The sequence below is a fragment of the Calliphora vicina genome, chromosome 1, assembly GCF_958450345.1.
Source record: "Calliphora vicina chromosome 1, idCalVici1.1, whole genome shotgun sequence".
NCBI lineage: Eukaryota > Metazoa > Arthropoda > Insecta > Diptera > Calliphoridae > Calliphora > Calliphora vicina.
Window position 1 is genome coordinate 82981721 of NC_088780.1, and position 22253 is coordinate 83003973.

General features: G+C 29.1%; 2 protein-coding genes across 2 annotated transcripts in view; one reads left to right on the forward strand and one right to left on the reverse strand.

Annotated features, from left to right (window-relative positions):
• Window positions 1–22253, forward strand: part of LOC135963256 (peroxidase) — a 93140-nt gene that overhangs the window by 21519 nt on the left and 49368 nt on the right. The window contains exon 2 of the mRNA XM_065515034.1: window positions 5953–6017. The gene's annotated coding sequence lies outside the window, so the exon portion shown is untranslated. The remainder of the gene's footprint in view (window positions 1–5952; window positions 6018–22253) is intronic.
• Window positions 13368–15190, reverse strand: AdSL (adenylosuccinate lyase). The gene is made up of 2 exons (XM_065515033.1): window positions 14843–15190; window positions 13368–14765 (listed from the first exon to the last, which is right to left on the reverse strand). The coding sequence occupies exons 1-2, from the start codon at window positions 14975–14977 to the stop codon at window positions 13458–13460; spliced, it is 1443 nt and encodes a 480-aa protein (XP_065371105.1). The 5' UTR covers window positions 14978–15190; the 3' UTR covers window positions 13368–13457.

The window sequence follows — 22253 nt, forward strand, 5'->3', positions numbered from 1 at the left end:
AGAATGGTGGCGTTAAAACGAACGAAATGGAAAATCATAATTGAGATACATACCAACCAACATCACACAATTTGCCTCATTATTAAAATAAACAAATTTGGATGAAATTGTATAGCTAATTAATTGCGAACATATTTTTCGGACATATAAACGGGCCTCCCTAATGTATATGACACCATTTGGTGTCAATAGCTTACCAAACCTTTATGGGCAAAATCGTACACTTAACTTTTCATCATTATTTTTACCCTTATTTAATAAGAAACTTGAAACTGTCCCTCATTGATCTTATTAGTTGCACTGCATTTTTTCCTCACCCCTTTTGTTCACATAACATAATAGTTTTTTTTAATACTGATTAACAATTTTAGTGTATTTGTGCTCTTCGAAGTTGAACTCACTCACTAATTATTTCATTAATAAAATTTTGTTATGCAAGTTAAGCAGAAAATTTAAAATGTCTTAAGTTTTTTTTATATTTTTATTAAGCTGTAAAATCTATTTGCTTTATGAGCCAAGAAATTAAAACAAAATGTCATTTTAACTGCAGCAACAAAAACACTGTAAAAAAATTGTGGTTTGTGGTTATTAACTGTTAATTGCTGCAATAATATAAATAAAATTTCTGTTAATTTGACGAAAAGTGAAATATTTAGTATTTAACAGGAAGAAATTTCAGTTATGATTCATTTAAAGAGCGTCCGTATACATTTGTTTTGACAATAAAATAGAAACGATAACGATAACCCCCATTAACATCAAGTCTGGTTAAATGCTAACTTATTGTTTAACACATAATCAGACTTCGTGTTAATGGGGGTAAGTAGAATAACTATAAATAAATATTTTAACTAAAATACAGGTTTTATTGATTTCCAAAAGTTTTTTTCTATTTGAGAACCTAGTTCAGGATTGTTGCAAATCATTTAATTTTAAAATTGATTTTAAAATTAGACTTTAAACTTTTTGTCACTGAGTCTATTTTGTTAATTTAGGTAGATACATATGTTTTATATACATATATCGTATGTAAACTAGATTTAAAAGTTTATCCAACTATTTATCAAATGGAAATCCATTACACTTGTGATTTTTTTCAAGTGTAATTATTATTATTATTGTAAACAATAATATGTTTTAATGTTTTAATTTAATTAGTTACGGTGGTGATTACTCATCATCAACAAAAAATTTAATAATTTTAGTTTCATTTTAGTAATTTTATTTCAAAATCAACACATACAAAATATTACTGCTGCTACTTTAACCAACAACAAGTGGCAATGACAAATATTGCTAATAAATATGTATTCGAATGTTAGTGTGATTAAAAAGGTACCACCAACATGTAGCTGTTTATGTTGTTGATGGATTTTTGTTTTTATACCCTACACCTCCATAGAGGGGAGGCTACATTGAGTTAGTGCTGAAGATATTTCGATAAGATTAGGACGAAGCCTATTGATAATTATCAATAATTATAACTTTGAGATCAGGGTATACTTTCCGGCTGTTTCTTTTGACCCTAAAGTGAGTGTAGTAAAAATAATAATTGACATGTACCTCGAAAACTAGACGTGATGGATACCACATACGTTTGGAACATTTAATCTATGAATCATTACCTATTCATTCCACCTAACAGGGTACCAAAATCGTGTATCGTTGTGTAATCGTTGAAATCGGTATATTACTTCACCAAGCCCCCATAGAAATATCGTCCCAAAATAGTATTTTTTGCCATAAATATCTGGTTCATATGGATGTCTACACAAATTGCACCATAAATAAGTTTTATATAAAAAGAAATTACATTTAAAAAATAAATTAGATAATTGACAATAGCTCTAGGGTTTTTATCCCGGGAATTCCCGGTACAAATTTCCCGGGAATTTAGCCAATTTTTCACCATCCGATTCCCGGTATTTTTAGTCGGGAATCCCGGGAATTAAAAACTGACGAAACTACAAAGAAAATAAGTTGAAAAGGTTTTTTACAATTTTTCGATTATATCTCGGCAGTAATAGACCGCTTAAAAAGCCGTACATAAAATGTATTTTTTCATAAACTGTATGTTTTTCTGTTTTTACTGATACAGCTTCTAATTAGTTATTATCTGTGTTAAAATATAATTTAGAATTTTAACACATTACTTGGTAATGAAAGTTTGTTCTGGGAGGGTAATTTGAAATATGAGAAACTAAAAAAATTGGAGGTATGTATTTTATTACAATTTTTTTACGAATATCTGAAAAGATTGTATTGGAAAAAGTCATAATTTTGACAATTTATTTTCCTGAATACGTACTGCTGCTGCTTATCTAATAAAATGTGTTGGTAACAATGACAGAGCAGATATTGTATTATTTATGGCATTTTCTTTTCTGGCATAAATGATGCCTTTATTCTGCCTTTTACCCTTTTCTGTGTTCTTTTCTAAAACAAATGTAGTTTGGTAAGGGTATAACGTGTTCTTTTCAAATAATGTTGCCCTAAAACCCCAAAGATATGCTACAGGTTTCACCCTCAATTTTATCAAAGGGTTAGAAATGCTGCACTTTTTAAACAGCAAAATGTATAGTTTTACAACATTTAGAAGGTAAATAAAAGAAAATTGCATAAATGGTAATGGTTTTTGTTCTATTGTGATCGTTAAAAATGTAAAACATTATGAGGGTATGGGTAACTTTTAATAAATGGTACAAAATATATTGGCAACATTTTGTCTCAGAAAAGAAAACGCCATTAAATTCATAACCATCTTGATTTGGTGAATGAATACCCATCCAGTCGTAAAGTAGGTCTGTGTTGATTAACAACTCGCGCTTCATTGCAATTATTTTTTAAGTGCAATCAGGCCCGTTTGTGGTGTTTTCTTTTCTGACACAAAATGTTGCCTATATATTTTGCTTCCATAAAAAGTAGTGCATTTCGAACCCTTTGATAAAATTGAGGGTGAAACATGTAGCATATATTCAGGGTTTTAGGGTAACATTATTAGAAAAGATCACGACCAAACTACATTTTTTTCAGAAAAGAACAAAAGAAGGGTAAAGGCAGAATAAATGCATCATTTATGCCAGAAAAGTAAACACAATTAGTTTTTTTGCCTTCGACAATTTTGCGTCTCACTCTGGCACGTGTGTTATGATAGGCTTCGTATAACGGTTCCTGTTTTACGCCGTTTGCACCAACCGCGTGTCTTTTAATTTTATAAACCCTGGTGGAGACCATTAAAAACTCTTCGTTACTGGTGGAGTACCAATTAAAACTCATATCGCGAAGTCTTTTAAGCGTTCCAGCTTCCTATATGAAGATATAGGTCGACTAGGGACTTACTTAAATCGTGTGGGATACCCTGGCGTTTTGGTTACGTACCATTGCCAACAATTTTGAGAATTCAAAATAAAATGAACACCCATCAATCTAATAATTTGGTCATTTTCATCTTTATTTGTAAAAGCTTTTATAGTTTGTAAATAATAAGAGATTAAATGTAGACTTTATGTATTAATTCTTAATTCCATTTTCGAAATCATAATAAATTGTATCTTTAAACGATTCAGTTAATGAATTAATTCCTATGTACTTCAAATGCATTGAATTCCTTTCCTTTGAGAATTCATTATTTATAGAATTTATTACTTATTGAATCATTACAAATTTCTTGAATTCAAATTTATTACGAAATAGTTTAAAAATTTGTCTTCAATTTAAATCTATTACAAAAAGAATTAAGGCTCAATTATTTTTGTAAATAATTAAAAGCAAAACAAAACTGAATGAAGAAAATCATTCTAACACAATTTGTAGTAGATTTGAATTAACAAAAATTTAATCATTCAATGTTAAATTAATTATGTTCAAAATGAATTCAATTTAAATAATAGCGTTTGAATGAAGCTAAAGAATTAGATGCTGGGAAAGGATTTATAGAATAAAATGCTGACTTTTTTAATTAAGAATTAAGATTTATTTCTGATATATAGTTATAATAACACTAACTTTTTTCATTAAATTCGGCTATAATATGCCTCATTTACATTATAATTATATATTTCGGGAATAGCCAGGTATCCGGAAACGTAAAAAAATGTCCCTACATAGCTCCCATATAAGGCCCACTTCCTAAAATCCCTTTAACCAGCATACATCTCTTAAAAATTCAACAGAAATAAGTTTCATGTAGAAATAAATATCTTAATCTAATATCATGGCGATCGGTCCATAATTTGTCCCAGCTCCCATAAAAGGCCCACCTCCGAAAATCACTTTAACGAGCATAAATATCATAAAAAATTTTAAATCCTTATAAAATTTAATAAAAATAAGTTTCATGTAGAAAGAAATCACGCGACCAAATTCCGAAAATCACTCACGAAAAAAAATTATTAAAATTCTTAAGGGAAATCGAATTTGTTCATTTATTCATTGTAGGGTATTATATGGTCGGGCTTCACTGGCTATACTTTCTTACTTGTTGTTTTTTGATATTGAATTGTTGTAACACTAATGGATGTAGTTTGAGCAGTTTACAATGGAAACCAAGATAATTTTCTGCAACAGCACCAACAACTCTTAATGAAACTATGACGATATTGTCTGCAGATAACAGGAAACAATTTCATGAATTTGTCTTTTTTTGTTACGCTCCTTTCTACCATTGCATTGGATAAAACCACGTAAAATATTTGAAATTTTTACGACTAATTTTATTTTCTATTATTTACCAAATATGTAGAAATTTTTTTGTTTTTTTAATAAATTAGCATAAACCGCGAAATTTTCTTGAACGAAATGAATATGCATTCATTTTTATGGATGGAAAGCAGAAATAAAATTAATTATACATACATATGTATCGGTAAAAGTAAATACATACATACACATCTATACATAAATATATGGAAGTTTTATAAAAATATTTAATTGTAACAGACGAGGGATTTAAAATTCAGTATTATTGTATATTATGGCGGTTCGATTTAAAAATCGCCCAACTGACAAGGAAAATCGTAGTCTAGGGATCAAAATAAGAAACTTTGCCCAAGGAACCATACCTCTAAAATGAATTCTGATGTTCCTTATTTTGACCCAAAGGACAAATCATAATTTCAAATGAAAAAATAGATAAAACATGTCTAAAATTTTTTAATTAAAAAAGCAAACTCGTTATTTGAAAAAAAATTAGAATGTAATATTTGGCTGTGCCGAATGAAAGATGGAAGAAAATAGATAAATATGGCCGCACATACATATATCCTGTACCGATGTTTTTAAACTTCAATGCAAAATACTCCTGGGAAAACCATACTAAATTAAACTTCGGAATCGGTGGAGAATATATTGACAATTGAATATATGGATCTCAAATTCTAATTTAAACAAATTACACGAGCCGTCGCTGGCAAGAATACAATATGGAATTTGAATGTGTCCTTGTTGCAAATAATGAAAAAATTCAAACACAAATTTAAAGATATAATTTGAGAATGGGAATAATTGTGGAAGATGTACATACATATGTATATAAGGTAACAAATAAGTTTTATACATATGTATATACGGAAGTCATGTCACCTAATTTTATAATAATCGGTCCATAGTTAGTCATAGCTCTCACATAAGACCCACATCCGAAAATCAATTTAATGAGCATAAATTATGGTATCAACATAGAACTCAACAGAAATAAGTTTCATATAGTCATTAATCATACGACTAATTGACTTTCGAGATATGTATATTTTTGAGAAGGTACTCCCGCGACTTTTTTGATATTCTTCAACAATTTAAATTACATATATAAACAATATAAAATTGAGTTTGAAACACTCGTATGTACTTTCAAACACAATTTTTATTCAACCGATTTGTTATTAAATTTTGCACATACATAAGTACCATGAGAATTATAAATTCATTTAATATTTCTTCTTTAATTTCTTTCAGCTTCAAACATAAAACTTATTGCGCTAATAGTTAATTGATATTCCAGTCCTTTTTGGTTTTTAAGGGTAAGTACTGACAGAAAATAATGTAAGACATTTGGTCATTTCACAAGGCCTACTATCATGTGATAAGTTCGCGTACTTGATAATTTGTAATAATTTGTACAAATTATCACTGGAAGTTACTGAATTCCGTTCGTTTACTTTTAAAAAACTTGTAACTAGAGAGCAAGAGAGTGTTAAAAGTGACAGTTCGTAGATAGAGAACATGATATTTTTTACTGGACATTTTTTGTCCAGTAAAAATATCAACAAATATCAAAACAAACGTTTTAAATTGATTGATAATAGTTGTGTTCGCGTACTTGATAATTTGTAATAATTTGTACAAATTATCACTGGAAGTTACGGGATTCCGTTCGTTTACTTTTAAAAACTTGTAACTAGAGAGCAAGAGAGTGTTAAAAGTGACAGTTCTTAGATAGAGAACATGCTATTTTTTACTGGACATTTTTTGTCCAGTAAAAAATATCGACATAAAAAACGTTTAAAACATATGGTTGCAAATGCAAACAAAACTAAAAAGTTGAAAATTAATACAATTTACAAGTTTTGCAAAGAAAAGAAGTAAAATAGCCCAAAACAAACGTTTTAAATTAATTTATAATAAAATACAACTTATTTTTACAAATTGTTGTTCGCGTACTTTTTTTTGTTACTTTTCAGATTGAGAGTAATTTATGCTCTCAATCTCTTACTCTCTAAAATAAAGTTACTGGATATTTTTTACTGAAAAGTACGCGAACACACCTATTGTTGTAGTTACGCTGCCACCTTGTTAATACATCTTGCAGAGGAGTATTATTTTAGGACATTTTTAGCTTAAAAAGCATTAACAACATTTTTAAACCATTGTGAAATATTAGGACATTTTGACAATATGACATGATAGGAGGGAGACCTTGTGAATTGATCAATTGTATGATTAACAACTGAAGAATTTTAATTTTATATAAATAGGAATATAAATTTTAAAGTATTTTTGTCATTTTGAAATAACATCATATACCTAGTGATCAGCACAATTCATTTTATTCAATGTCAAATAATAAAAAACAGTGGAATTGATATTTGCTTCCCAAATTTGTTAATTAAATTCTTTATGAACAATAAAGTTTTGGTTTTACAAAATTAAAAAATGGAAAAAGAGAATGATTACATTTTTTGGGGAGAATTTTCAAAATTTAATGAAATCCTAAAAAAATAAATAGATAAAATAAACTACGGAATCAGAACCATTCCGAACGGAATGGGTGACAGCCCTGTATGTATTTCTATATGAATTAAAACATGTTGTAAATATCGTACTAAATTTTGAGTGAGGATGAATTTTTAGGTAGAAAAGCCATTTATTTCATTAAGCCAACGATATGTACTTATTTCTTTTTTTTTCATTCGAAATTATTGTTTTATACCTTGTTAGAAACATAATTTTCTCTAGAAGCTTAGGTTTATTGGAAATGTTTAATAAACAGTATTCAAATAGGGAATTTTTTTAAGATATCGAGAAAAGTACCATTATTTACGAAATTTTACAACTTTCAATCGATTTCCAGCACGTGTTCTAATTATCCGATTGCACTTAAATTTTGCAGTAGTTAGTTTTAGCTGCTAATGAACAAAATAAGACCCATCCAAAGCCAATCTATTTTTTAAGGGCATGTCTAATGTACATACAGTGGTTGACAAAACAATGGAAACTTTTCCAAATATTCCATATGTAGCTCAAAATTTAAAATATTTTTTTAAAATAAAAAATTTTTTTTTTTAGTATATTACTTGTATAGTTTTATTAACTGAAAAACAAACAACATAATTAATTATATTCTGAAAAAAGGGAACAAAATTAAAAATATTCACTATTTCGCTACTTACAAAACAATGGAAACTTTTAAACTTCTGCAAGAAAGAAATGTAAACGAAAATAATATTTAAAAGAACGATATAAAAAGCATCCTGTTTACAGTTATTTTATTTTATTTTTTAATTCTGGTAATTTTTCACAATTTCTTTTTCTAGTTTTTCGCATAATTGTTTTTTTTTCAAAGTTAAGGAAAATGGCTAAAGTTAAGATTTGTGAAGACTTAAAAAATAAAATAATTAACGATTTTAACGCTGATTTTAAACAAAAAAGTATCTGTGACAAATATTCAATAAATAAATCAGCAGTTTCAAAAATTATAAAGAAATTTCGTGAGACCGGTTCTGTAAAAACTCAACATTTAGGTGGAAGACCTCGTAAGTCTACTTATAGACAAGATAATTTAATAACGAGAGAGTTCAAGAAATTCCCAAAAATAACTCCTCAAGAGGTTGTTAATAGCCTACAATTAGAAATAAGTACCCGAACAGTTAGTCACAGGGCAAATGAGGCTGGTCTTGGTTGCTATCCTCTGAAAAAAACACTCATTTCTAAAAAGAACCGTTCTGCTCGTCTACAATTTTCCAGGGATCATTTAAACTGGTCGATACAGAAATGGAATACTGTCCTCTTTTCCGACGAATCCAAATACAATTTAAGAGGCAGTGATGAGAGAACATTTGTAAGACGACCAAAGGGAAAAAGATTAGATCAAAAGTACACAAATAAGACTGTAAAGTTTGGCGGTGACAATATTATGGTATGGGGATGTTTTTCAGGGCAAGGTATGTGCCCAATTCATATTATCCAACGAGGTACGTGTTTTGAAGTGGCCTGCCCAATCGCCAGATCTCAATCCCATAGAAAATCTATGGGAAATTGTAGATCGTAAAATAAGGACCCAAAATTACACCAAGAAGGAAGATTTATCGGAGGCGGTTATAAGGGAATGCCAAAATATTTCAAAGCAGGCCATTGACTCTTTAATTGGTTCAATGCATCGTCGATGTGTAGCAGTTATAAAAAATAAGGGATACCCAACAAAATATTGAGTTATTGCAAAGTTTAGACCATATTTGTTAAAATAATACCTCAGTTTCCATTGTTTTGTCAATGCCGTAATAAAGAAATCTTTTAATTTTTTTTTCTCATTTTTAGAATTTATGTCCTTTGTTTTTTGTTAAATTAAGTTAATAAAAGTATACAAATAAAATACTACAAAAATGTTAAAATTTTTTAAAAAATTATTTCAGATTTTAGACCACTAATGAAATATTTGGAAAAGTTTCCATTTTTTTGTCAACCACTGTATGTATACATATGTATATTTATATTTTAATTTTATGCTTTATTTTTTATTCATATATTTTGTAAATCACAATAGATTTTTTAACATTATTCATAGTGACATAGGTAAATGTTGAATACAGACATAATTAACGAAAAACAAACCAAGCATTAAATTAACAATCTATAAAAGTTGTTTGCACTCGTGTTGATTTATTAAAGTCAAATGTACAAAAGACAAAAACAAAAATGACTGGAATTGATTATGTGTTGGAAAATTAAGACATTTTATAGATGAAAATAAGAAACAAGAAAAAAAATTATCAAATATTGAACAAACAAAACAAGAAAACAATGGCATGTACGAGTACTTACAAACATTCGAGTAAGTACTTGTCAAACTACTGCAGTTTGCAAATTTATTCCAAGAACATATGTATGTAAGTGTGTACAATAGGCTGGGTCGATTTGTATGGACGATCAATACGTAAAAAATCGTATAGCAGAAACGCAATCTACGGAAAATACTAAGAAAGTTTCCTCAAGAAACCATAGGTCTAAAATCAAATCCTATATTGCGCATTTCGTCTTTTATACAATAAAAAAAACTATTAAAAAAAATTAATACTGAATTTTCATTGGATAAAAGACGAAATGCGCAATATAGGATTTGATTTTAGACCTATGGTTTCTTGAGCAAACTTTCTTAGAATTTTCCGTAGAAAGCGTTTCTGCTATACGATTTTTCGTGAAAAAAAATCGACCCACCCTAATGTACAACCATAGATACATACATATATATTTATATATATATATATTTATTTGGATTTTAAGAGACACAATGAAAACAAGATTCAGATCAAGCTACACCATAAAAAGATTGCACTATTTATTGGAGGTAAATGTATGTACATACATATGTATGTATGATCAATATTGCGAGTAAAACTAAAAAAGTAAAAACAAATAATGACCATTAAAGGTACCATAACTTTATAGATATGTTCACAAAAAATACATAAATTCATATAATAAATAAGAATAAAATAATTTTTTACTCCAAATCCAAAACATGTCCGATTATTATAAAGAAAAATAAATAATAAATAGCAATTAATTTATAAAATTTATTCTTTCGAAAAGTTCATTACATTGGATTTGGGGTTTTAATCATTGAAAATACCGAAAACCAACCAAGTAAATATGTACATACATATGTATCTACAAAAATAAAATGCAACTATTTTCAATAAACATTGACTACCGAATTCTATTATAGTTTAAGGCTATTGCTACTGAATATGGGTGAATAGCACTTAATGTATTTACAGATAAATTTACTTTTATATATACCCCATAAACATTCAGTTTGGATTATTTTTGCAGTACAACTCGGCATAAGATTTGTCATCTAATTAATAATCTAATCTAACAACTGGGAAAAACGTTTCAGTTACACTACTCGACAGCCAAAAAGGACGCTGTCAAATTAAAATCAGAAATACAGAATTATGAAATATTTTTGGAATTAATAAATTACACGGAATCTAAAGAACCTAAAACGAAATCGATCGAAATAAAAACTACGAAATTCAAACCATTCCGAACAAAATGTGTTACAGACCTGTATATTCGATAGATTCATGCATTCAAATATTATCGGGAACAAAATATATGAGTACAAATTTGTAGAAACTGATTCTTACAGAAACTCTTATATTAATATCGTACGTGACAGAAAGGTTTTCATAAAGTAATATTATTAGAGTCCAACCGAACATTCGATTTCGGTTGCAAATAAGTAACACTAGAATACGGTATTTGATAAAAATTCGAAATATAATACTAAAACGTATATTTTATTGTAAAATGTCTAAACATCCTGTATACAGGTTCCGATATTAATTGTACATTTGAAAAATTTTGAGTTGTTTCGGAATAGGCGGAATAATGATTTTTGTTGACCGATTGATTTCGTTGGTTAATGTGAAAACTTTTTCGCTGTGAGAGTTACAGAAACTAATCGCAGCCACTCTACGTTAATTTGTTTTAAATAATGGTTCTTAACTCAATCATTATGTATCGAATCTAAATGTTTCTTGGTTTACATAATATGAATTTAGGATTTGGTTTATGGTTATTTAAAAAAAAAAACTTTACCTTAAAAATGAAAACAACTCAACTAACCAGATTTGCTTTTCTGTGACAGAAATCTTAAAGAATTTATTCCCTATTCATATTTTGAAGCTATCTTCAAAACATGAATGAAATTTTTCTCAACACTATTAAAAATATCTTATGAACTTAAGGGCCTAAATGCGAACGAACATTTTCTTTCTTATTTAATATTGAAAACAATAAAAAAAATTCAAATTTATTTCTTATAAAATAAGAAAGAAAATGTTCGCTCGCATTTAGTGAGCCAGGCCCTAAATATTTGAAAACATCGTTTTTGTATACATATGTCAAATATTTTAATATCCTATTTACAGTTTTAGGTATTCACTAAATATGTACTCTGTTATTATCAGTTTTATCTCAAGATCGTGGAATTAAATTGCATAATTATACATGGAATTGAAAAATTCTCATTTTCAGTTTAATGCCAGTAGCTTTTAACACACCTAACTAATGTATTTACGTTTTGTTAATACTGCAGAAACTAGACAATTTTGTGATTAATATTTCGTATTGATATTGCAATTTTAAATATTTCATAAAATATTTAAAAAATAACTCGTAAAAATTCGAAAATAAATGCAAAATAGTCTAGTTGTTGTTGTAGCAGCAGTGTCTGCTGAGTTGACAGCCATTAGCCGAGTGAACTCGGGTCATTCCGGTGCGTAGAACCGGCTGTCGTGAGAATGTAATAATAAATAGTCTAGTAAATATATTTACTGTCTCAAAAACTGCAAACAAATAAGAAAATTTGTCGTTTTCAATTAATTCCATAAAATTGTACTCGATTAAGAGCTTAACTTCCGTAGATTTTAAATTCATTAATGGTTTTCAAAACAATTAAATTCCACGTTCTTGAGACAAAACTGCTAAAAACTGGAGCAAATTCCAGCACTCGTAATCGAAATAAATTCGAGTAAAAACTAGTTCGTTATCGAACACATTCATTATAATTTGCTATACATTTTATTCCACATCAAATAAGAGAATCCCAAAAAGTATTCGATCGTGTTCGACTGCGATAATTAGCCCGCAGGTTTTTTACTGAAAACCTAAAAGTGGAAATATCTCGAAAACTACCCGTAAAATTTTAAAATGTTTGACATATTTGTAATCAACATCCCAAAATGATTCAAAAAATGTATTTTTACCGAGGAGCCCTTTTTGGCTGTCGTGTAGTTTTATTTTTACTAGTTCTAGAGAACGAACTCGAATGAAACTATATATTCAATTTATGTTTTTCTTACGAGGACTATGGTTGGTTCCATGTACATGTAGGAATATATATGCACATACACACGTATTTATTAAGTTACTTACTAGCTACAGCAAATTAGTAAGAAATAAAAACATAAACTGCCAGTCCGTAGCATTGGTTAGAAAAATAAATATATGTACATTTACGTACTATAAATAAAAAACATTTATTAAAGCAGATTCGTACAGACCCCAAATCGTGATGTGTCAAGCGGTTGTAAACAGCTACAATAACAAAAAATATAAATGAAAAGAACACAGTCTCGACATTAAACCATTTTTAAAGACAAATAAATACGTATAGACAATTATGTGAATAAAAATGTATGTCTGAATCCGTATGACGTTGTTTGTTGTTTTTCTAGCTTTAAACTCAGTGGATGTTCATAAAGAGCTTGTTGATCTGCCTCCATGAGACGCTGTTAAAAAAAATGTGTTTGTTTTTTTTTCGTTTTATTAATTTGCGATAACCCCGATTCAATTGAATATAGCAAATAAATGATTTGTTTGTTATTATTGTAATTGTAATTATTTGTGGGATAGAAAAATAAAGTAAATGAATTATTCCATAACGGTTTTTACGATTTTGAAATTGATGTGATATAGACAAAATAGAAACCAGTTTCAAAAATGGTTTGTGTATCTCCATTAACATCGCATTTGTACAATTGTTAAAAACTATTTTTAAATGTATGCGACAGACACATTACACATGCCGTCCTTCTGTGCCAAGTAGTAAAGCATAACAATAATTCAAAATTAAACAAGACATATTTAGATTAAAAAACTCTAATCATTTATTTATCAGTTTAGCTCGGCTAACATTGATAATCTATTTGATGGAATTGAAATTATTAAGGCTTTTAAATATTTAATTGAACAATTTGAATGTTTTTCAAATTCTCCTTATAACGTTCCAAAACACTGTCGACTTCTTCGGCAATAAATTCATCAACTTGATCACTGGCACGGCCTGTGAATGTTCTAGCATCCAAAATAGTGTCCAAATGATCGAGTATGGGAGCGAAGTAAGGATCCTTACGGACACGTTCTACTAAGTCGTTGTCCTTGCCATGTTGTTTTACTTGAGCGCCTGCTTCATGCGAAAGTACACGAATTTTTTCGTGGCACACCTGGCGATCACCACCAGCCTTGACCATGGCCATAATAATATTTTCGGTTGACATGAACGGCAACTCTTGAGAAATGTGACGTTCAATAACCTTTGGGTAGACCACCATGCCCTGAGAAATGTTCAGCAATGTAAGAAGTGCAGCATCGGCCGATAGGAACGACTCGGGCAAAGTCAAACGACGATTAGCCGAATCATCTAAAGTACGTTCCAGCCATTGTGTAGCATGCGTATTGGCGGCGTTAGAGAATAAGGTGATGAGGTGACGAGCCAAGGCACAACAACGTTCCGAACGCATAGGATTTCTTTTGTAAGGCATGGCCGATGAACCAATCTGTGTTGTTTCAAAGGGTTCTTCAAGTTCCTTGCGCGAAGCTAAGATTCTCAAATCTGAGCACATTTTATGAATACTTGTTCCCAAACTTGCCAACGCACCAATAACTTCAACATCCACTTTACGACTGTAGGTTTGGCCGGTTACTCCATACGGCTTTTGGAAACCCGCTAATTTGGTCACAAGCAGATCCAGCTGCTTAACTTTTTCACCATCCCCATTGAAAAGTTGCAAGAAAGATGCCTGCGTACCAGTGGTGCCCTTAACACCACGACAACGCAAATCTTCACGGCAACGGCGTAAGGCGCGTTCATCCATGACTAAATCCTGAATCCAGAGACAGGCACGTTTGCCAACTGTGGTCAATTGGGCGGGTTGCAAGTGAGTAAATCCCAAAGTTGGTTGAGATTTGTATTTCAAAGCAAACTCTTTAAGGCAATAAATTACCGAAGCCACACGAGGCAGAAGAAGATCCAAGGCATCGCGCAATATCAAGAGATCAGTATTATCGCCCACATAACAGGAGGTGGCACCCAAATGAATAATGGGAGCAGCCAAGGGACATTGTTTAGCAAATACATGTACATGAGCCATTACATCGTGGCGTGTTAAACGTTCCTCGGCGGCAGCTGCTTCAAAATCGATATCCTTGACATTGCTCTTCATTTGAGCAAGCTGCGCATCGGTGATATCCAAACCCAAAGTCTGTCAAATAAAATTAAAATTTCAGTACCGTGTTTTCGCAACTCATTTTGTGTTCACATGTACCATGTACTACATACCTTTTCAGCTTCGGCTAGCCAAATCCAAAGTTGTCTCCAGGTTGAGAATTTGTGTTGATCACTGAACAAATATTGCATTTCTTTGCTGGCATAACGCGTGCTAAGCGGCGATTTGTAACCTTCATAACTGTTCATTTTTACGGATTTTTCTTTTTAAACCAACTACAAACTTTAACTTGAACACAGTTTGATAATTAAAATGCAACTGGCAAATTTGCGTAATTACAATTTTACCGAATTACTTAATCAGCAGGCGGCACAAATAATTCACAAATCAAAATGTGATAAGAAATCCCACCAGCAAATAAATGCAAAATAGAAATAGCAAAAAACAAGTTAAACTTGTGCTTTATGCTGATGAAAAAGCAACTTGGGAAATTTAATACAATCAGCTGTATTGAATAGATGTAAGCACATGTGTTTAGTGTTGTTTGTATTTTTTTAGGTCCTCATCCCCAGTTAATGTTTTTGTATCCCCAAGATTCCTCAACAAGATGTTGCTAGAGCCAATTATGAAGTGGTCTTTATATAGAAGCCATAACCAATCGTGAAACGATCGTCATAAAATCGTGTTGAAGTGAGATTTTTAATTATGTCAAGCTTTCTTGAGCCAGTAATTACTAAAAAAGTTTAGAGATCTTTTAGCTATAAATTAAACGATGAAAAAAAAAATTGGAAAACGTCACAGCGTGGGTTATAGATTTTGCTGAGTACATAACAAATTGTGTTTAAAAATTTCAGAAACACCCTCAAATTCAGAATTTATTCTAAAAAACCGTTTTCAGTGATGTTCATCAACTTATTGACCTGTATTTTTTTCGGCTTGAACATAGCCGCCGTTTATAATAAAAGTTCCTTAGTATTTTCGTAAAATTTTCAGAATTTCAATTTTTAATTATTTAGAATTTGAGTAGTTACTCTATAGTCGTGAAATTGAGTCGGCGCAGGTCTCTGCCTGTAACTCATTCAGTTTTTGTCCCATTTTACATTTTTTAACGGATTTGGAAAAAAAAACTGATTACATATTAAAATGTCGTGCATTTTTTGATACATTTTTAAGTTTTGGTTTTGTTAAGAATATCTAACAACGTTTTTGATTTCAGTCGCTTTTCATTGCTTATATTGATATGAAATAATACTTAATTAGTACGAGTTATATATTTATAAATGTTATTTGGTATTATTAATTATTCTTCTTCTAGATTATATTCGTGCGGAATAAATGAAAATTTGCAACATCTAATATTATGAAAATTATAGCTGATTACGTTATTTTTAGTTAGGAAAAAATCCTCTATTTGGGGATAAATTCTCTACACTGGCAGCACTGCATGTGGTTGACGTGTGCGTGTGTGTTTGTTGGTATGAAATTGTAAACAGACAAGCACTGAACACACCCCACGGAAAATAAACAATCAACCAAAATGTGTTTAGTAAGCATTCATAAATTCAAATATTTAATAATAATAATACGTTATATATTATTACATAAACGTACATACATACATACTCACATATTTAGCGGTTTTGCAAAAGGGGGAACAAAAAACAACGTGTTATTTGGTAGATATGTTTGTATAAAATCATATTGCTTTATTTTACTGGTCTTTTCTGTTTTTAGAAAGGCATTTAAGATTTAATCAACTATTTTTATTAACAAAAATGCACCGACCAGTGTTGTTTTTACAATTTCAACTTCTATGTTGACCGCGTTTGGAATGTTTAAATGGAATCTGTGCGTGCATGTTCCTACGGTGTATGCTTATAAGTAGCAATATATGTATGTTTATATACATAATACACATTTATTTATAAGTAATGTATAAATGTAAAGTAATTCGCAGTAAAATCTTATAACTACTTATTTATTTATTTTCTTATAAAATATGTATACTGAACTCACTTCAAACTAGAACATTGTTCTGTAGACCAAACATTTAGCCTTGTGTTTTGTAGAAATTTTTTTAATTTATAGCTACAAAAGTTTGATAATTTTGTAAGTTATTGAAAACACAAGTCTAATCACTTTTCAAATAATTATATACTTACATATGTATGTATGTACATATTTTTTGCTTGTTTTATTTTTTGGCCCAGGTATTAAAAGAATAAATATTCATTATCATCTTTTAGCAAAACGTGTATTAATTAGATTTAGCGTTCATTTAAATAAATTAAACGTACTGAAAATTACAGTTGTGTGTTCCAAATTAACACATTTTTATGGGCACCTGTAAATTAGAAAGCTAATAAAATTGCAATTTATTGCTAAACAAAACAAAAAATTCCAACAAGTTTGCCGTTCAATTTTATAACATTTATTTATTTTGGCTTGAACGAATTAAAAACTCCTTCTTCATATTCAACATTTAGTACATTATTTCAAGTGCTTTTTGTGTCCTTAAATTGAATATGGAAAGATCATTCATTGTCATTCAGTTATTTAGACATATAATTGTAGAAAAATACTATTATTTTAGTAACAGTTATATCAAACGAGTTATTTTAACAGTAACAAGTTATTTGCGGTAGATGAAGCCCACCGGAATACTCAAACACATACATATGTACATTAGGGATATAACTATTGACAATTTTTGCAAATATGCAAATTGGCATAGCAAAGTCGAATAGAGCATTTAAAAATATAAAAAACCACGAAATAAGAAATCCTATGTTGTAGTTTAGTTCAAGGAAAAATTAAACAAGTATTTATATGAATTATGAACAATTCATATTCAAAACTAAAATGATCAGTTGTCCATTTCATACCACTTCACAATTTCTTTTATTGCTACATTTTAAATTACACTTGAAAGTGTGCAATAAATAAATTAAAACCTGACAGGATTATTGCGTCGAACGACTAAAAAGCTATATTACATAGTTGCGGCTACAAAAATTACCCATAGTCAATAACATTTATGTACTTACACAACACATTCAATTTATGTACAAGTTTTTAAAAAATGTATAAAGAGGAAAACAAGATTTTTTATAATCTAAAATAATGTTTAAATTTTATAGATTCGATTTGATGTTAATCTTTCAGGTAACACTTTTTGTGTATATTTAAATTTTAAAATAGCTGAATAAATATAAGCTAAAACTTATTATTTCACAAATTAAATTATACAGATACTTTTTAATGCTACGAAATTTTCGTTCGTCCTTTAAATCAGCAAATTACAAATTTTTTGAAGGACTTACTATTGAATTCAGTTTTTAGAACTTTCACGAAGGATCTTTGATTGACAAAGAATACTGCATTCCCGCAATTTTATATATGTAGTTCTGTGGATGTGCCTCGTTTGTCCGTCTGTCGTTAATGAGGACTCATCAGTGGCATATACATATTAAGGTGGACCTTATTTGTTTATTTTCGTTTTGTGTGAGGTTAGGATAAAAAAAATTGACAAAAGTTTAGAGGGTTAAAGTTCGTGAGAACATTTACAAGGGGAAAAAATCTATTTTTTCAGTTTTTGTAAAAATATTGCAATTCAATAATTACTTTTGCAATTTAATATAAAATAATCGAAATGTGTACATAATTGTCGTTGTAATGAGCTATAAAATACAAAAATTGGTTAAAAAATGTTAAAGTTATTAAAAATTGCCCAGGTCATTACGTGTCTCAGGCCACTAGAACAAGAAATGTAGAAACAAAATTAACATATTTTGACAAATATTTAATTTTTACTTAAAATACATATATCCATAGTTACTTGTATGCTAGTTTTTGTCTTCGTAGGATAACGTGAACCTATTCGCAGGTATGACCAAACAAATTGAATTTTATTTAACGGCAGTTTCAAAATTCCATTTTCAAATTTTTAAAAATTTTGTTAAACAAATTTCAGAATTAAAAATAAGTAAAACCTATAGAGAATATTATAAGCCAGATAATTCTAAATATACTCAGAGCGTTTTACTAAAATCGGACAACTTTAACCCTTAAATTGTGAAGGTCAAAGGTAAAATTTTGGAAGTTCTAAATGAATGATAGCGAAATATTATATATATATATAAAGTTATATAATATAAAGTTGTGAAAAATATAACTTAGAAAAGGTTAGATTTACAATAACAGTGAAAAAATACATTAAACGAAGCTTAATTACATATATCTTTCCCACGACAGCCGGTTCTACGCACCGGAATGACAAGAGTTCACTCGGTCAAAGGCTGTCAACTCAGCAATCACTGCTGCTACAACAACATATATCTGTTTTTAACAGTTGGCTTTGCGTCTAACTTGGTTAAGGGAACCACATACACTGGTCAAGAATCAAATATAAAATCACCAAAATATTGGCTTCAAAATATAGCACCTTATAACTTTCTACCGAAATGTGATTGAGTAATATTGAGTCGTTTATACATCTCTAAATCCTAAAGTTGCAATTTGTGGTGAGAAACTAAAAAAAAAAAAAACTGATAAATAATAGACCTTGAATTGTGAAATTTTGCAATTTTGTCAAAAAAAAAAAAATAAACACTTAAGAATTAATGTACAGTTTACTACACATATTGTTGTTTTTTGCATATTTTGTAGTTTTTTGCTATAAAAATTATACGGAATGAGCCAAAAATTGAATATGAAATCCATCGAAATTCATCAGACCTAAATCGTTTTTCATCACATGCCTGAATATGTCATTATTTTATACTGTTGGCCAGTACTGCAATCATTTCACCACCGGGATTAAATTTCAAATTTGATAACATTTCTTTAAAACTCAGTAAAATGTTATGTATTTATAGGTGGATTTTAATGAAACTTAGTTAATTTAATTTTAGTGTTGAAATTGTGGCATATTGAAATCACTAAAGACAAAATAAATCGAATAAATCTATCGAATTCTTATCCTTTAGAGGAATTCATAAATTTTTTGAATTTAATTAACAAAATATTAAAAAGTTTTAATTTGAAAATGGTCTAAATTTATATTCCTTGACTACAAATTGAATTGAATAAACGTTATCCTAGTTACACAATAATTTATAACAGACTTATTATGAATCTTAAGAAAGTGAGAATAACGAGCCCTTGCGCCAAATTATTGTAAGCTACATTTTCTAATTTTTTTTATTGCTAAAATTAAAATTTTATGAACCGACTGATGTTTTAGCGTTCTCAGAATATCAAAATTGTTAATAACTTCAAAATTATAGGGTGTAAGATTTTATCGTAAGTCAATGTTTAAATTTTACAGTTAACGAATTTTATCCTAAGCGATACACCGTGGTATAGAAAAAAAAGAGGGAAATAAATCTGTAACTTCTAAATGGTTAGATTGGTTTGAATGAAATTTCACATGCGCAAAGAAGAAGTGTTCTCGAGTTTAAGTTCTGATGGTGGACCTCACGGGCACACAAGCGGCGCGACTAAGGGTTATTAAAGTAGGACACCTCGGGTATGTTACATTTTTAAAACGATACTATTTCTTCGTTTGTGTTCCGATTTCAAAAAAATTACACATATAGAATCTACAAAAAACCTCATCGTAGCTATCAATTATCTCTTATAGCTTAGGAGATATTCTCATTTGAAAATTAAATTTTAAACATTTTTACCCACCCTAGTCCAGTTTTCCTTTATTGGACTAACAACATATGAATGTATGTGTCAAATAGAAAAAGAATTGTTTAAAAATAATGACTAAGTCCAAAGTTATATGCATTTGAATTAAAAAAATTTAAAAAATGCGATTTTTCGCTAATTTTTTTCCGAAAAAAAGAACATTTTTCTTTTTAAGTTTTCGCAAAAAATTTCTAAGAGGATGTATAAGGAATTTATACTTTCTGAAAGAGTTTTCATAAAATATTTAAAATAAAAAAAAATTTAAATTGTTGTTACCGAGGGGACCAGGTCCATTCAAAAAACCGATTTTAGATGGCTTAATATCTTCTTAATTTTTGTAAAGCGTTCTGATAACCCCGACCCTGGTATTGATATTATAGCCAAAAAACTAAAAATTTCCATTTTTCAACACTATTTTGGGAATTGTGGGTACACAATTTAACTTTAACTTCATTTATAAAATTCAAAATTCGTTTTTATTTTTCCATTTTAAATAGAAAAATCTACATAACTGTGAAAATATATTAAAAGCTATTCATAAATAAAAATTTAATTTCAATTTGAAAAATTTGTTTCGATGCAAAAATTCAATAAACAAATTTTTTTGTAATATTTTTCAAAAATAGACAAATAATAGCTTGAACGAAATTATATTATATCGCATCATAACATTTTTAATTCTATGTAAAAATTTCAAAATAATCAAAAAACCTTCTCCTGTAAAATGTGTGTTTTGTCGCTTACGATAATTTGGCGCTAAGGGCTCGATATGTACATATGTATGTATATTGAAATATAAAGTATCCTATAACCAGCAACCATTTTTATATAGCTTTTTTCTTTACATTTGTATAATAGAGAAAAAACCTAAAGATATTTAAAACCCTAAAACATAGGGCAACATAGAGACGAGACGGAATTGTCAAAAACCTAAGTCTGTTGTCAAAAACCTATCTCTTGCAACAACAAAATACATGCTAGTCAATGTATTTTGTTGTTGTATCAGAAATATTATTTGTTGTATTTTTGTTTGACAAATCGGAGTGTCTCGTCTCTATGTATAATTCTCTATGCCCTAAAATCTTAAAAGGAAAAAAATCCCATATCCCGAGACCCGTTTGGCATTCCTAAAATATTAAAAATCTATGATCCATGTTTATTCGAAAATAAATTTGATAACATAAAATAATGACTGATTGTTAAATTCGTTTGTATGTGTACGGATGTTGTCGTTATATAATATCTATTAATTAAAAACCTCCTAGTTATACATACATAAATACTTCTGCAATATACATTTTGTATGTTTGACACAAATTTGAATACTTTTATTACCGATTTGTTACGAAATTGTGCATTATGAAAATTTTAAATAAAAAATTATCACTGCACATTCAAGGCATTATAGCGAATATAGTTTTTAATTAAAATGAAAAATTAGTTAAAAATTTAGATAATATCCCAAAATTTTACATCCTAAAAAACAATTTTTTTTATAAATAAATTTTTAGGTAGTCATCAGTCTTAGTTTTTAATACACATTTAAATCTAACTACAGCAATGTAAATACTTCATTTGACGTTTTTAAAATATTGCGAATTTTGTATTTACGTGATTTACAGCGTTTTTGGTGAAAATATCTTTAATTTTTTTTTAAAAACACTAGTATTTTACAGAAAAAAATAAATTTTTACAAACATATAGATTTATTTCTACATTATATATCCAGGAATTGCCTATGTTGCGAATTTGAATACCAAAGTAAGCAAAATACAATTGGAGAACAGTGTTGTAATTGATTTTCGCTGATCTTTTAACATATATTCG

Excerpts from the sequence above, each read along its gene's own strand:
- AdSL (XM_065515033.1), bottom strand. The coding sequence starts at position 14,977 with ATGAACAGTTATGAAGGTTACAAATCGCCGCTTAGCACGCGTTATGCC. Across the intron at positions 14,766-14,842 it reads GGCTAGCCGAAGCTGAAAAG|ACTTTGGGTTTGGATATCAC; the intron begins GTATGTAGTACA and ends TTTATTTGACAG.